Source organism: Ambystoma mexicanum, chromosome 6q (assembly GCF_040938575.1).
Source record: "Ambystoma mexicanum isolate Mex_15411 chromosome 6q, UKY_AmexF1_1, whole genome shotgun sequence".
In the NCBI taxonomy this organism is placed as follows: domain Eukaryota; kingdom Metazoa; phylum Chordata; class Amphibia; order Caudata; family Ambystomatidae; genus Ambystoma; species Ambystoma mexicanum.
In genome coordinates this window covers 41289965-41303747 of record NC_090937.1, presented here as the reverse complement: position 1 = coordinate 41303747, position 13783 = coordinate 41289965, and the positions used below count along the sequence as shown (strand labels likewise).

The following is a 13783-nucleotide window of genomic DNA, read 5'->3' as shown; positions in this document are numbered from 1 at the left end:
AATAACACTCACAGACGCCAGTTCCTCCTGGCTCTGAATCTATCCTATCCTCACCACACCCCCCCCACACCCTTCTTTCACAGCCACACGAGCGCCTGTAGACTGTTCCTGGGTGGTAGTGTTGCAAGGTATAAAATCCACATAATTGAATTAACCTGCATTGAATGGTTGGGTAATTCGAATGTATTTAGGTTATTCTGTGTTCTGAAATGTACAAGATCTACAGCATTTACATGTTTTTCAAACCTCATCCGTTACACTGTACTAGTGTGCTGCTTTTTAAATCTTAAATAAACCTACAAAACTAAAATAATAAAAACTTACAAAAAGATCAAGAGTTGAGCACCCATAGTTTGAACAGCAATGAACAAGAGATGAGCTGAGTGGGAGGGAGTGTATACTGGTGAACACGTGAAATGGAGAAAATGATGGGTGACTCATAGGTGACTCAGGATCTCCTCAGATACAGAAAATTTAACGGACACCCAGAGAAAACCAATTGACATTTGCTTATCCTGTCACCCGCCAAAAGATACAAATCTGTAAGTTCCAAGACTGGAACCTACAAAAAAAGAAATTACAAAAACATACGAAATTGACAGATGCTGGGGACAAAAGGGTCAATTTAAAGTGCAATCTGGAAAAAGAAAGCAGTATTGGTACTCCTGGTACTACCCCTAATTAAAGACATCTAAAATGGACATGGTTACTTACGATGTTCCCTGCTGAGGGCTGGGCAAGGCCATTGAAGTAGTGTCATATTGTTCTACGAATAAAGAAATACAAATAGATGAAGAGCTTAGCACACATTTTTTTTACATTTGAACATTGCAGTGACTACAGCACCAGATATTTCTCAATAAAAGAAAAAAGGAGTCCATCCATGGCTTGAAGAGTAAAAAGTATGCAATGAACCCTTCAGTTCTGGAGTTTGAGTCGCTCAGACAATGCCCTTCAAAAACAAGCCATTTGTATCATCCTACTGTTCTTGCTCATCGCACATCTTTTATGAACACTGCTAAGATGTTTAATCATAAGCAGGTTATTATATTTTGATGATCACCCTCCCACCAAGATATAAGGTACAGTGACATATTGGCACCACTCAATTCTATGTGCTTACTTGCGGTCAACGAAAAAAAGAACGTTTTAATAGTCACTTACTGTGGGTCTTTTTCACCGAGGAAATTTGCTGCGATTCCTAAAAAGGATACAGGAAACAAACATGATGAAACCCAAATGAGGAGCAGTACAAAACCATCATCAACAGACCTCCTACAACGGTCGGGGAATATAGCTCATATGTAATGACCATACAGAGTGATAGCAGATTATTGTATACCTTTGTTGGAAAGGGGAATTTGGACGGCTCAGCTGTGCTAGGCGTGTGGATGGCAGTCAAGGGAGGAGGCCATGAGTGGGTCATTTCCTAAAAAAGATTTAAAAAATGCCAAAAATCACTGACCGTGAGAGCTACAAAATAGAATTAAAAAAATAAAAATACGATGAAATATGAAAGGTAGGATATAAAAAGTCAAAGTAGCAGAATCTTGCTGTGTCTCAGCACTCTCATGACACTGCTTACTTTACACAATCATTGACTGCATCGCACCTCCTCAACCATACCAACAGAAAGTAAAAGGGTACTGTCCACGCCCAACAATAATGAAATGAGCATTGAACAACTTCTGCAGCACGCCTCACATTGGGGCTTGGGATTTGAGATCAAACATTTGGTTGGAAAATAGTCAATTTGGTAGGTATGTACTCTGAAGACATTTTAAGAACCCACAGGCACTTTTTCCAAAAGACCAGATGATATTAAAGGTTTCAGTTTGACGAAAAACAGTTATCGGTTTCCTATTTTCTTGTCCACCTCAACCAAATATGCCCCAAAGTATTTGTTGCAAGTCCCTTGTACAAATCATTTGCTGAGTAGCATGTAATATATTCCTGATGCTGAAAGCCAAAGCACTGGAAAATTAACTAGATGTCAGAGGAATGTTCATTCATTTCAAGCCACATGATCACAGATTTAATGCAGAATTGTAGTAAACTACAACACATTTCTGCTTCTGGAGATGCAACGCCCATTCGACACAGCGCATACAAGGAGATTTAAAAAAGTTACACTGAAGTTGCTGCATATAGTTCCAAAAGAATGGCAGAGAGGCCTCACAAGCAAGACCCGCCCATTGATCCTACCAAGTACATTAAGTGCTGCAGTGAGATCTTGTACGATGACATCCCCTATTCCAAGTCCATTGCACTCAAAGGGTGTGGCCTTGGGCTCTAAATATTGTTTTCCAACTCATAATTAATTTCCAAGCAAGAGCTTATGCCAATGGAAGATTTGACCACGGAAACCTAATCATGTTCTTTTGAAAAACCAGCACTGGTTTCTTTTCTTCACAACTTGTCCTCGAAAAGGATTTTGTAGCAAGAATAGGTTTGGACTGCCTTGCTACAACTTTTACAAGGCAAGAGTGAGGATGGCATTCCACAGCTTCCCAAGTGAATTTCTAAAATGGTATTCTGTGACACAGAGGCATGATTGAGCTAACACGGCCAAATATGGAAATATGCCATCACTAAAAGAGTAGCGTAATGTTGCAAAGAAACACCCTTCAACAGCAGATCTCCTGTGCTCCCCTCCCCTCAGCCCTAATTGGAGCAAAGATCGCAGCTGGCTTCTGAGCATCGTGTGGGAATAAGTCCCAAAGGTGGATCATTTTACCTGTATGCCTGATCCTAGCACAGGTATAAAGGGCCATGCTTTCCCTTCCCAAACTACAGAGCAGCTGTGTGTCAGCTTGACCTCTGATCACTTTTTGAGTGAACTGGTAATACCAAATGGAGAATAAGGAAGGTTTTATTTCTTCAAAACAGGAGAGAACCCCGTTTTATGACAAGGGCCAATCGGGGTATCATGCTAAAAAAATATGTGAAACCCCTTTTGTCAGAACAAACATCCCCATCTGCCTCGGAAAGACTTCCAAAAACGCTTTTGAAACCGCACCTGCTGGGGCCCCATGGTGGTGTCACGCTAAAACCAAGAACGGATTTGTTTCCATCAACCTGAGCTCTCACTGAGCCATCTGGCAGGGGTACCCTTCATCGCCCTATTTGGAATTGTATTTTATTTATTTGTAAAGCGCGCCGGGCCCGCAAGCATCAGGGCGCATACTCTTGTAGAACACAGTTACATAAAAAAACAAAGAAGCTTGGCTGAACCGGTTTACAGAAACATACAGAAGTGAACCAATTTACAGAGTGACAACATAAATACAGGGCAAAAATATAAATATACAATGAGACAATAAGGCAATGAGACCTCAGACAACAGGCCGAATCAGAGAGAGCACAGTAGGTAAATCAAATGTTTTGTGCGAAGAGCCTAGATTTGATTTTATTCTTGAAAGATTGGAAAGAAGGCTCAGTTCTAATGGCGTTAGGAACAGAGTTCCAGAGCTGAGTGGCCAGAACAGGGAAGCTCACAACCCCAGCTTTTTGTAATTTGAATCTGGACAAGGATAGGCTGTGTGTTTGGGCCGCTCTCAGGGGACAGGTGGAAGTGTGGAGCGTAAGGCAGATGGGTAGGAGGGGGCCTTGTTGGCCAATCACTTGTGCGTCAGGGCAAGAGTTTTCAGTGAAATTCTATGCTTAACTGGAAGCCAATGTAGATTGGTTCTGAAGTCGGAGATATGTTGGTTTCTAGGAATGTTTAATGCCACTCTAATGGCATTTTTGTGGGTAATTTGCAGTTTAAGGTTGGACTGGCTAGTCCCAAGACAGAGGGCACTACAATAGTCTATCTTGGACATGATGAGAGTTCTAGCCAGTGTGATGCAATTAGGAGTAGTTAGAAATGGTCTACAGGCCGTGATAAGTTTGCAAGTGTAGGCCGACGCTGACCTAAATCAGAGACCGAGTAAAGTCAAGATAGATAACTAATGTTTTAGTATCCTTGGAGACCTTGATGACGTTGCTGTCAATGATGAAAAACTTAAAGGAATGGTCTAATTTCTTAAGACGTTGAGTGGAGCCTAGTATGAGGAGCTCTGTCTTGTCATCATTAAGGCAAAGTTCATGTTGGTCTATCCAGGCCTGAATGACCAAGTAGACGCTGTTCAAGGATTTGGTGTCAACTGTATGGTCACCTGTGATGGGGATGAGTATCTGGGTGTCATCAGCATAATTAGTGTATGAAACACCCAGAGAGTCAAGAACATCAAAGAGTGGGTTAGTGAACACATTGTAAAGTGTAGGCGACACACAAGAGCCTTGAGGGACGCCACAGTGAATAGGAATAGGGTGCCTGGAAGCTGAAGGGGAGAAGACCCGCATGGATCTATTGCTTAGAAAGGAACCTATCCACGCAGTGGCAGAGTCAGAAAGGTGGGCGACAAATATGAGGTGCTGGCATAGGATTTGGTGATTGACCAAATCAAAAGCAGCAGAAAGATCTAGTAGTAATAACAAAGTTAATTTTCCATTGTCTTTTAAGACCTCCATTTGTGTTTTGAGATCAATCAAAGCCGTTTCAGTCCCATGCCTGGAAACTCAGGAATCCATGTAAATATACTGCATTGCTAATGTGTACATGTCTACTGTAAATATTGTATATTGTATGTAAATATTGTATCCTATGTAACTAAGATATTGTCTGTAACAAGCCCCACGATGCCCTCGGGCTGACGTGCGCGCTACAAATCTGAATAAATAAATGGTCTCGGGCCGAGGAGATTGTTAACTTTGAGATAGTCCTGGATCTGAGGTAAGCTGCACGATCTAATATTTTGAGCATGAATGGGACAGTGGTGATAGGTCTGTAATTAGTTGGTAAACTAGGGTCAAGGGATGGATTTTTGAGCAAAGGTATGACCCAAGCGTCCTTGAGATTGTCCGGGACTATACCGGTTTTGAAGGATGAATTTATGAAGGCTGTGATAAAAGGAGCAAGATCATGAGAGGCTTCCTTGATAATAGGAGCAGGGCGTGAATCACCTTGACAATTAGATGGTTTAATTTTGTTGATGATACCTTCCACTTCAGCAGTGGAGAGAAGGAAAAAGGTTTGATGTTGGGGTGGCCAGGAAGGTGGCGCTCAGGGGAGTGGTCTGAGGTTTATCCATCTGTGAATAATTTTGTTTGTCTTTAATTTGATTAGAGGGATGCAATTTTATCCAGTAGTGCTGTCTGTATGTTTGCACACCATTTGCTATCTTTGGTACAAGTATCAGGGGGCATAGCAGGTGATTCTAGTTCCTTTAGAATCTTGCATAATTCGTTGGTGTTTGAGTCTGCTTGCATAATGCGATTGTTATATGTCTCTTTTAGCCTGGACGATAGCTTCTTTATAGTTGAGGGAGGCTAGGATGAGACTATCCTTGTGGGCATCAGAAGGATGACTTCCATCGGTTTCAGTGCTGCATATAAGTTTGCGGAGCACTCTTAACTGTGGTGTGAACCACGAGTTGAGATGTGCGTGTGGTTTCCTAAATTTAATAGGGGCGATCGAATTTAAAGCTGTGAGCATGACATGATTATAGGTATCCGCTAAGATCGATGGATCAGAGCAAGAGTCTGTGGGGTGGGAAGGATGAGAGGGAGTAACTCGTCTCTTGTTTTGTCCCTTTTGTTTCTAGTGCGGATGGCAGGTGTAATTGTTGGTGGGAGGCGGTGAGCTGCTTCTATGTTGAAAGTAATAATCTGGTGATCCGACCATGCGCAAGGTGAATTAGATTGTAGACTAATATTGCAGTTAGCGTCAGCTAGCCAGTCAAGTGTCCTCCCTTTGATGTGGGTATGTTCTTGGATGTGATGGGTGAATCCTAAATCAGTTAAGTTATTAGCGAAGTCTACTGCAGTGGGGTCATTTGGATCTTGATTGCCCAAGTTGAGGTTCCCTAGGAGGATGATTTGCGATTTAGTTCTAGCTTTGTCAAGTAATAAGGATATAATCTCGTCCACAAAGGATGTCGCAAGGGCCAGGTGGTCTGTAGATCAGGTGTAAGGTGGCCGTTTGGTTTGGAGATAGTGGTAGCTTGACCGAGAGTAACTCAGCAGACTCAATGTTTACATTAGGTATAGCGCTCACACCAAGAGAGTTTGTGGATAAAGGCAACTTCACCCCCTCTGGATTGTGAAATGTTGCGGTCACATATAGTGATGGAATCATCGGTAGGTATAGCCAGGGAAAGTGAGGGTCCAGAGGCTGCGTGTAGCGAAGTCTCTGATATCACAATAAAGTCGAGCTCCTGTGTCTTGATAAGGTCAGCAATGTCTAATGCGTGAGCTGAAAGGGATCTGGCGTTTACGATGGCACCCTTAATCTGTGTATCTTTACATGGTAGTGCTGTGGTAATAGGATTAGTCTTGGGAGCAGATGTGGAGGGCAACTGGTGGATAAGGCTAGGAGAAGGAAGTTTGGACAATGAACGAGGATACTTAGTGTGACCACTAGTGCGAGAGAATCTGGATCCTTTGCTCTGGTTTCTAATGTGTATTGAACAAGGTTGGTTCGGTGTAGGTTTTTTAGCGAAGTGTTCTAACCATAAGGCAGGGGCATTAAGGTACAGGTTAGTAGAGACAGTGATGTTATACGACAGGTTATCACATAGCACGGGGTGTCCCATAGTGTGGCTATGTGGTTTCAAGATCTGTTGGGATGGTTGATTTGCAGTGGGACTATAGGTAGGATCCATCATCATTACTGAGGGAGTGATAGATGAAAATGAACTAGCGAGTTGTGTTTGGGTCGCATAGATGAGCACCCAAATTGTGATAGATAGGAGTAGGAATAGCATTTGAGAAAGGTGCACTAGGTTGCACAAAAGCATGATAAACAATAAATGCGGCACAATTATGTGTGGCCAACTAGCACGCTGTTAAACAGTCGGTTGGCAATATACTTGACAGTATACTTGACTAAAAGATAGTTTCACACATTAGAATGTAGTATATTCGTTGTAGTATAGTCATATAAGGCACATGTGTGGAGGCAGATAGGCCAGTTGTTAGTCAGGTGAGCAAGGTAAACAGCTAGGCAGATTAGGCACATTCAAGTCAGATCAGCAAGAATTGCTGTTGGTACAGACGGGTACAATAGACCAAGGAACAATTCGGCCCAGATAATGGAGTACCAGCAGCCTAGAAACAATTAGGCGCTGTTAGAACTGCTCTTAACTGCACCTATTGTACTCAGCCCAGACACATTTTGCCAATTCCTTGCAAAACGACAATTTCGCCAAAACCATTGTGAAAAGAACACAGGGAAAAATTAGGATTTAGGGAAGGGATATAAAAGTGAGAAAGCTGGAAGCAGGAGTGATGCAGTGGTAGCAACCTAAAATGGGGGGTGAAACCCCTGATTAAGAAAAAGGTGGGGAAAAGAAGAACAGAAAAGGGTTTTGAAAATGTATTACCTTTCAAAATCATCACATAAAACCCTTGCACTTTGCTTTGTCCCAACACTTTTCCCTCATCCTATCTGGACAATACCAAGGCTGGGAATGAGGAGTACTCTACCTCTCTGAACTGTTTATCCTTCCATCTCCCCTGACCCCTTACACTTGGAACCCCTCAGAGTCATTATATTGCAGTTGTACCATACAATTTAATACAAAACAGGGGTGCGGAACACCAGATGAGCGGGCCACAATGACACCACTGCTTGATTACTTGACAGAACACCACCCAATAGCTAGTAAACCTAAAGGCTGGACAAAGGAGGGGAGGTGGAACCATTATGGAATACAAAATGACAAAGTTGCAAATGGGGAAACGGGCCAACAAAAGAGCATACAGTGGGGCAATTAATCCTAGAGCAAGCCTAGGCATAATACGGTCAATGAGGGTGTTTGGTTAGCATTCCAGATTGAGAGTTGTGTTGTACTGAGTGGAGGAGTAGAAGGGAAAGAACCAAAATTGGCCAGCAAATATACAGAAACAGAGGTGCCAAAGTCAATTAAGCCAGTGCAAATGAGGGCAGGCTGGTAGGCAAGGCTCGGATATAGAGCCTTCCAAGAGCCTGGCACCCAAAGACCGTCAGACGCCAGGCACTGCAGGGGAGCTGAAGAAGCCTGCTGGTACCCATGGGTAGTGGCAAATCCACCAGCAGACCTGCAGAAGTTTGCCGCCTTAGAAGCCCCAGGAAGATCGGTGAAAGATGCTACCTACACCTTCCCTTTTGTTGGCAAAGGGAAATTCGTACTCAAAAGCACAAGGGGCATAGTGGGTAAAATACAGGATTGGCACCACCAGAGCAGTTTCAGAGCCATCACTTCACAGAAGATTATGCAACATTGCATCAAGCTAAGACCAGGGAACAGATAAAAGTACATTGGGGCACTCAGAAATGCTGCAGGTGATCTGGTGCAGGGGTGAGAATTTGAAGTTGAATTTGGAGTTGCAAGCCCCCCTCAGGTTTCCACAAGACCACAGCACACCATTTTTGTTTTTAATCAAGAGTCAAAGATCACTTGCTAGTGCACATTTGGAAGCATTATGTAGTATACTTTCCTGGGCATAGAGGTTACAGGGTCTTGTGATTTAACCAAGAGAATGGACATTGGACTAAGGAACTTTTATTCCCTTTGCTTCCACCGTTACCTTAAGAAACTCATGTTTACCCGTTTCCCTGCTCCAATAGGCATTCCTCTCATCCTGACAGTGGAAAATAAAGGTGTTGCAGGATCTCTACATGCTGTGTGTTCAATGGTTTTCACACAGGACAATAGATGAAAATGATATGTAAAACTGTAAAGGGTGGTATCCTTTATCCCACATATATGTGATTTCCTGCGTTAAGAATGCACAACTGGCCTATTCTGCCTCTTTACAGTGGAAAGACAATACCTTACAAGACACCACAAGGGTGCACGTCTAGGGTTGTTGCTTCTAACCTGACTTTGCAATGTTAGTTGGATGGGCGAACAAAAGCAAGGAAGTTGCAAGACTGAAGCGCAGCATTCCTACAAAGGCTGCACTTAAGGCATAGTTTCCTTTGCAAGAGTTAGAAAGGTAGTGAACTTTTAAACTGGCTGCATTAGCCGGGAGGAAGCTCAAAAACCAGTGCAAGACTAAACAGAGAAACCAAACCAAAGTAAGCGGTTCTATATGAAGCGGCTATCCACTGCATAGCTGCCACAAGGAAAATAAATATGGTAGCTTCATTGTTAGGGAGAATTCTCTGTTTAGGCTGAATTTCCCTACCTAGTGAGTCCCCCAGCAGCTTTGCTGGATTTCTGGGGTTTCTTTTTTTCTCCTGCCAAGAGTGAGACTCTTTTACCCTCACTCTTGGACATGTTGAAGTGTGTTTTCTTGGTTAAACCTTGTGTTGAATGGGCTATGGGGTCTTTTACTCCATAGGGCCTCATGTATTTTTGTGATGTGGGTTACACAGCACCCTCTGTGCCGTGACCCAGGGGTGTCCTAGGGACTCCCCAACGTAGACTCCATACCCTGGGACTGACTACTGTCTCCCAAGGCATGTAAAGTCACCAAAGACTTTGCTAGTCTTGAATCCTGAACAGAACCAGTACAAACCATCATATTGTGGACGTACTGGCTGGGGCAATTCGATTGCCCCAGGGTCTGTTTGTCGAGGGGGCACGTCTCCGTCCCCCCTGATCGAGTTTTGGCTGGTGGCAGTGGAAACTACTTTTTATATTCGACCGCGAATATTTCCCTATGGGATTTCCCATTGTTTTAGGCTAACACATTTAATTATTTATTTACGGTAGCCTTAAACATACCGCCGGTTTATATATTTATTATTATAACTCCGGTTGGGACTTTTTGCCAAAACTTGATTCAAAAATGGCGTTGGCGTTCGCCTCTGTAACTCTGACCCAAAGTGGAGCCCTTTGTTCCACTTTTGGCGGGCTTCTCCACAGAAGCCCTCCAAAGTGGTGCCACTCTGTCTAGGGTACTTAGGAGGGGTGGAGGGGGATTTAGGCACCCTGGACTGAGTTACCTTGGTAACTCAAGTCGCACTCCGTCCTGATTGGCCCAAGTGGTGAGCCGGCCGGCTCACCACTTAGCATGTTTGAGTGACAGCTAGGCTGGGTGAATGGGGGTTTGCTGCATAAAAGCAGGGCTTTGGGGACTGGAACTTCAGAAGTCGCCACAGGACCAAGAATCCGACGAGGGAAGAGCTGAGCCGACCTGCTTCGACGACACCACCCGGTGGAGCCCTGCTGAACCGTTTCACCACTTTTCCCGACGACCGAGGAGAACTCTTAACGGAGTGGCTCTTTCCCTTGACTGGTGGGGACAACCAGTTTTCGCCTTCTTTTCGCTTCTCGAGGTATCTCGTGGCCGCCTTGCCAGTGCCAAGCACCCCGGCAAACGGAACCCCACCACTTTTACCCCAACCACGAAAGTCGGTACAACCCTTTAACCGGAGGACCCCGCGGCTGGTTTCTTCCCGGGCAGTGCAACGACCTTCTTCTTCTGCTCTTCAGCGAGAACTTCTTCTCCCCTGACCGACGTCGAGCCTTGCTGCCACTGCCTGGAACAACTGCCACCGCTGGAGGATCCTTTCCGCTTAAGGTACCGTGTTCCGCCTGGCTTCCCTTGCTACCGACTGTACGGGGTAGATTTAGCCCCCGGCTTTCGACCCTGGGAGTGCCTGGGACACCCTGGCTAAACTTTCTAAGCCACTCAAACCTCTTCCTAACTCTTTGCAAGACTTTGAATCCCTAATAACAGTGTGATCTTGGGCACATTTTCGCTCCGGCTACTCTAAGAGTGGGCCCTGCCTAGTGACTTTTGCTCACCTTTGACTTTGTGCTTCTTTGAGCCTATTGCAAGTGTTCTGGACCTTAGAGTGGTGTGTTTAACCCGTTTCTGTTTCTTTTTCTATCCCTTCCTTAAACCTACTAGAGTGTCATCTAACGTTAAGCGCTCACCTCTGTTTTAATTATGTGGTGTTAACTTAGAGTTGTCTAGATAGGAGTAAGGGTTGAAACTGCTTTCATTATAACTGTGTTTTAAGTGTTTTTACTATACTTTGCTAGAGTGTTTTCAACTTATGTGTTCTTAAAAAATAAATAACTATATACTTTTGAAACCAAGCTCTGGTCAGTGTTTGCTTGTGCTATTGTGTCTGAGTACATATTGTGTATACTTTGCATACTACCTAACTCTTCTTGAGGGAAGTCTGACTGCTCAGCCACAGCTACCAGGTAAATCTGGGTGGTGCGGACTGCTACCAAGTGGGTTTACTGCTATACCTGTAGTCTTAAATCTTTTGCAGTGTTCCCCAAGGGAACTGCACAGGTTTCTGCCTAACATTCATGGAGTCTAAGTGGGTGGATGGTCAACAAGATTGGAAATAACTAATTTCCATTAGTGGCAGGTCTCAAACATTGTCCGAACAAATTCAGGCAAAGGCTTAGCTGCTAAACAAAGAAACACCAAACTCCAACATCCATTGGCTAATTAGTGACATACATTGGAATCACAACTCAACTACTGCAGGTAAAAACATTCTAGTGCCATGCTTAGGCTTGACAATGTACCTCCTATATGCAAGCAATACCCATGTTGTATTCATGGGTTGTTACTAAAAAGTATTTGAATTGAAGTCAAGCTCCGTTTAATTATGTACATCAGGGTTATTTGGATTGATAACTATTGTCTCGGTATGGTTGGTTGCAAGAATTACCAACTTGCAAAGTTATATGAAATAAGTAAGTGGTGTGGAAAGTGTTTTAAGTGAGTAAAAGTCAAAACATGTGTCTGCGGTTGCTAATGGTACATGGTTGCTTAGCATTTCTGTCCTGGGTCTCCCATGTGGATGGGACCAGACCTACCTGCAAATTAATATTTCTCCTCGGTTAGCAAAAACATGGTTGTAGATCATCCCAAATAGAATATCTCCCATAGAACTTATTTGAACCATGTTGGTCCTTATTAGAGGGGCTCCCACACCTTTGTAATCTTTTAAGACTTGGGGTTTTTCCCTCAACAACTGTGCTTTAGAAAGGCCCTGCTTCACCTCACTGATGAGTCGAAACAAGGCAGAGACGTGTCTGGGGTTGCTGATTGTACACCAGTTCAGAGGAGAGTTATTAGTATTTTGAGAACTGGTTATTTGAACCAGTGAGAGGGGCTCCCACGCTTTTGTAAATGCATAATGTACTTAGTTGGAGGCAATTGTGCATATGGGGAATACACGAGCAATAGGAGCAGAGGAGGTACAGCTCTTGTAAACAGTCAATCTGATGAAGTTGGAGGATGGAAGTGCGCCGAAATTCGGGCAGAGGACCTCCACCCATTCCACAAGTCTGAGGAGGTAGGCAGACGATTCCTCCAGGTTCCCGAGTCCATCCTCAGCCTTGTGTGTATAACTCCTACCACTCGCTGAGGGTTCCCCAGGCTACATGCAGACACCACATAGCATCAGTAGAGAATTCGATATGTCAAAGTTTAAAGTTTGTGAGCCCGCAAGTAAGATGCTCCGAAGACCTCACTCTCAGGGTGCCACAAATGTTCATGGAATTAAAGACTATGGCTTACTCAGATTGAGGGAAGTACAGAAAAGGGGCAGAGGGTTGCAGCACAAGCCAAGTGAACCCAAAACAATGGATGCAGCTCTTGTCAGCTTGTCTAGGCAAGGGGTCTGCTATCCAAAGACTAGGATGAGTAAGTTGTAGTTCACATAGACCATAATCACAATACATGATCACACTGCACCACTCCCCTCAGACAATCTCAGGTAGCAGGCCAAAACATACAGAGCTATTGATAGAGCCAAGAAGAGGGGGAGGGTGTGGTTAGACATGGGAGTGTGGCGAAGAAAGAAGACTGGTGGAAGCAGTAAAGAGAAAATAGAGTAACAGAGGAGAGCATAAGAGAGAAGTAGTGACAAAGAAAGGAGAGGGGGGGAGATAGAAGTAGAGGAAGAACTGAGCAGTGAAGGAGGTAAAGAGAAAGGGGAGCAGAAATAAGAGCTTAGGAGGTTGAAAGAGGGTAAATGGGGAGGTATGAATGGGATGTGTAAAATACAAACATTACTGGGCTGCAACGAAGTGCTACATATAAGGCATGCACTATGGGGATAAGTATGGGTGCAGGGGTAGCAGAGATGCTGGAAGAATACATGGCAGAGAAATTAAACTACTCACTGTAGTAACTAGAATACTCAGTCCTTAGTCCCCTTTCGTCCTTCCTTGTGGGCGTTCCCCTCCACCCTCTAAGATGTGGAAGGTAACGGAACATTTGGCAGTGAAGAATTGAGCTTCACCATTACATTTTGTCCAGGGTGTGGTCCTAAGTGCCGTACTACCCCTCAAGGCCCGCCCACAGGTACCTCAACTCAGTCCCCTTTTAACACACCAGACGCTTTAAAACCTGGCAATACTTGATACTTTAGCTCCTGAAATACAGCAGGGGAAGGTGGGTGGGACGTATGGAGGAAAGGGGACTAAGGACAGAGTACTCTAATCACCAAAGTGAGTGATTTTAATTACTCATACATGCCGTTTACTCCATCGTTGTGGGCGATTCCACCGAACAAGACCATACAGTGGATCTGTGACAAACTGCTTCATGTCTAGGATGGAGCAAAAAGGTTCTTCAGAACCGCCTGACTAACTCTGCTGAATTGATCAAACCAAGATTGAGACTTCACACCATAATTTGTTGAGAACAACAAACATTCCTCTTGGCTTCAGACATAAGGAGAATCTCCTGCTCCTCAGTTAGAAATAATCCACATATGTCTAACAAGGAGTTTCTTTCCCTCATTATGTAGAAACTTGGTTTGGTTTAG

The 13783-nt window shown here is 44.0% G+C and overlaps 1 protein-coding gene across 2 annotated transcripts in view; it reads right to left on the bottom strand.

Moving 5' to 3' along the window:
• AFF1 (ALF transcription elongation factor 1) overlaps nt 1-13783 on the bottom strand; it is an 811017-nt gene that overhangs the window by 383806 nt on the left and 413428 nt on the right. Inside the window, exons 5-7 of one of the 2 annotated variants that reach the window (XM_069630442.1) lie at nt 1343-1429; nt 1165-1201; nt 715-766 (exon numbers count right to left, since the gene is read on the bottom strand). In XM_069630442.1, coding sequence (XP_069486543.1) covers nt 715-766; nt 1165-1201; nt 1343-1429 — 176 coding nt within the window. The remainder of the gene's footprint in view (nt 1-714; nt 767-1164; nt 1202-1342; nt 1430-13783) is intronic. The other variant, XM_069630443.1, reaches the window with a different exon arrangement.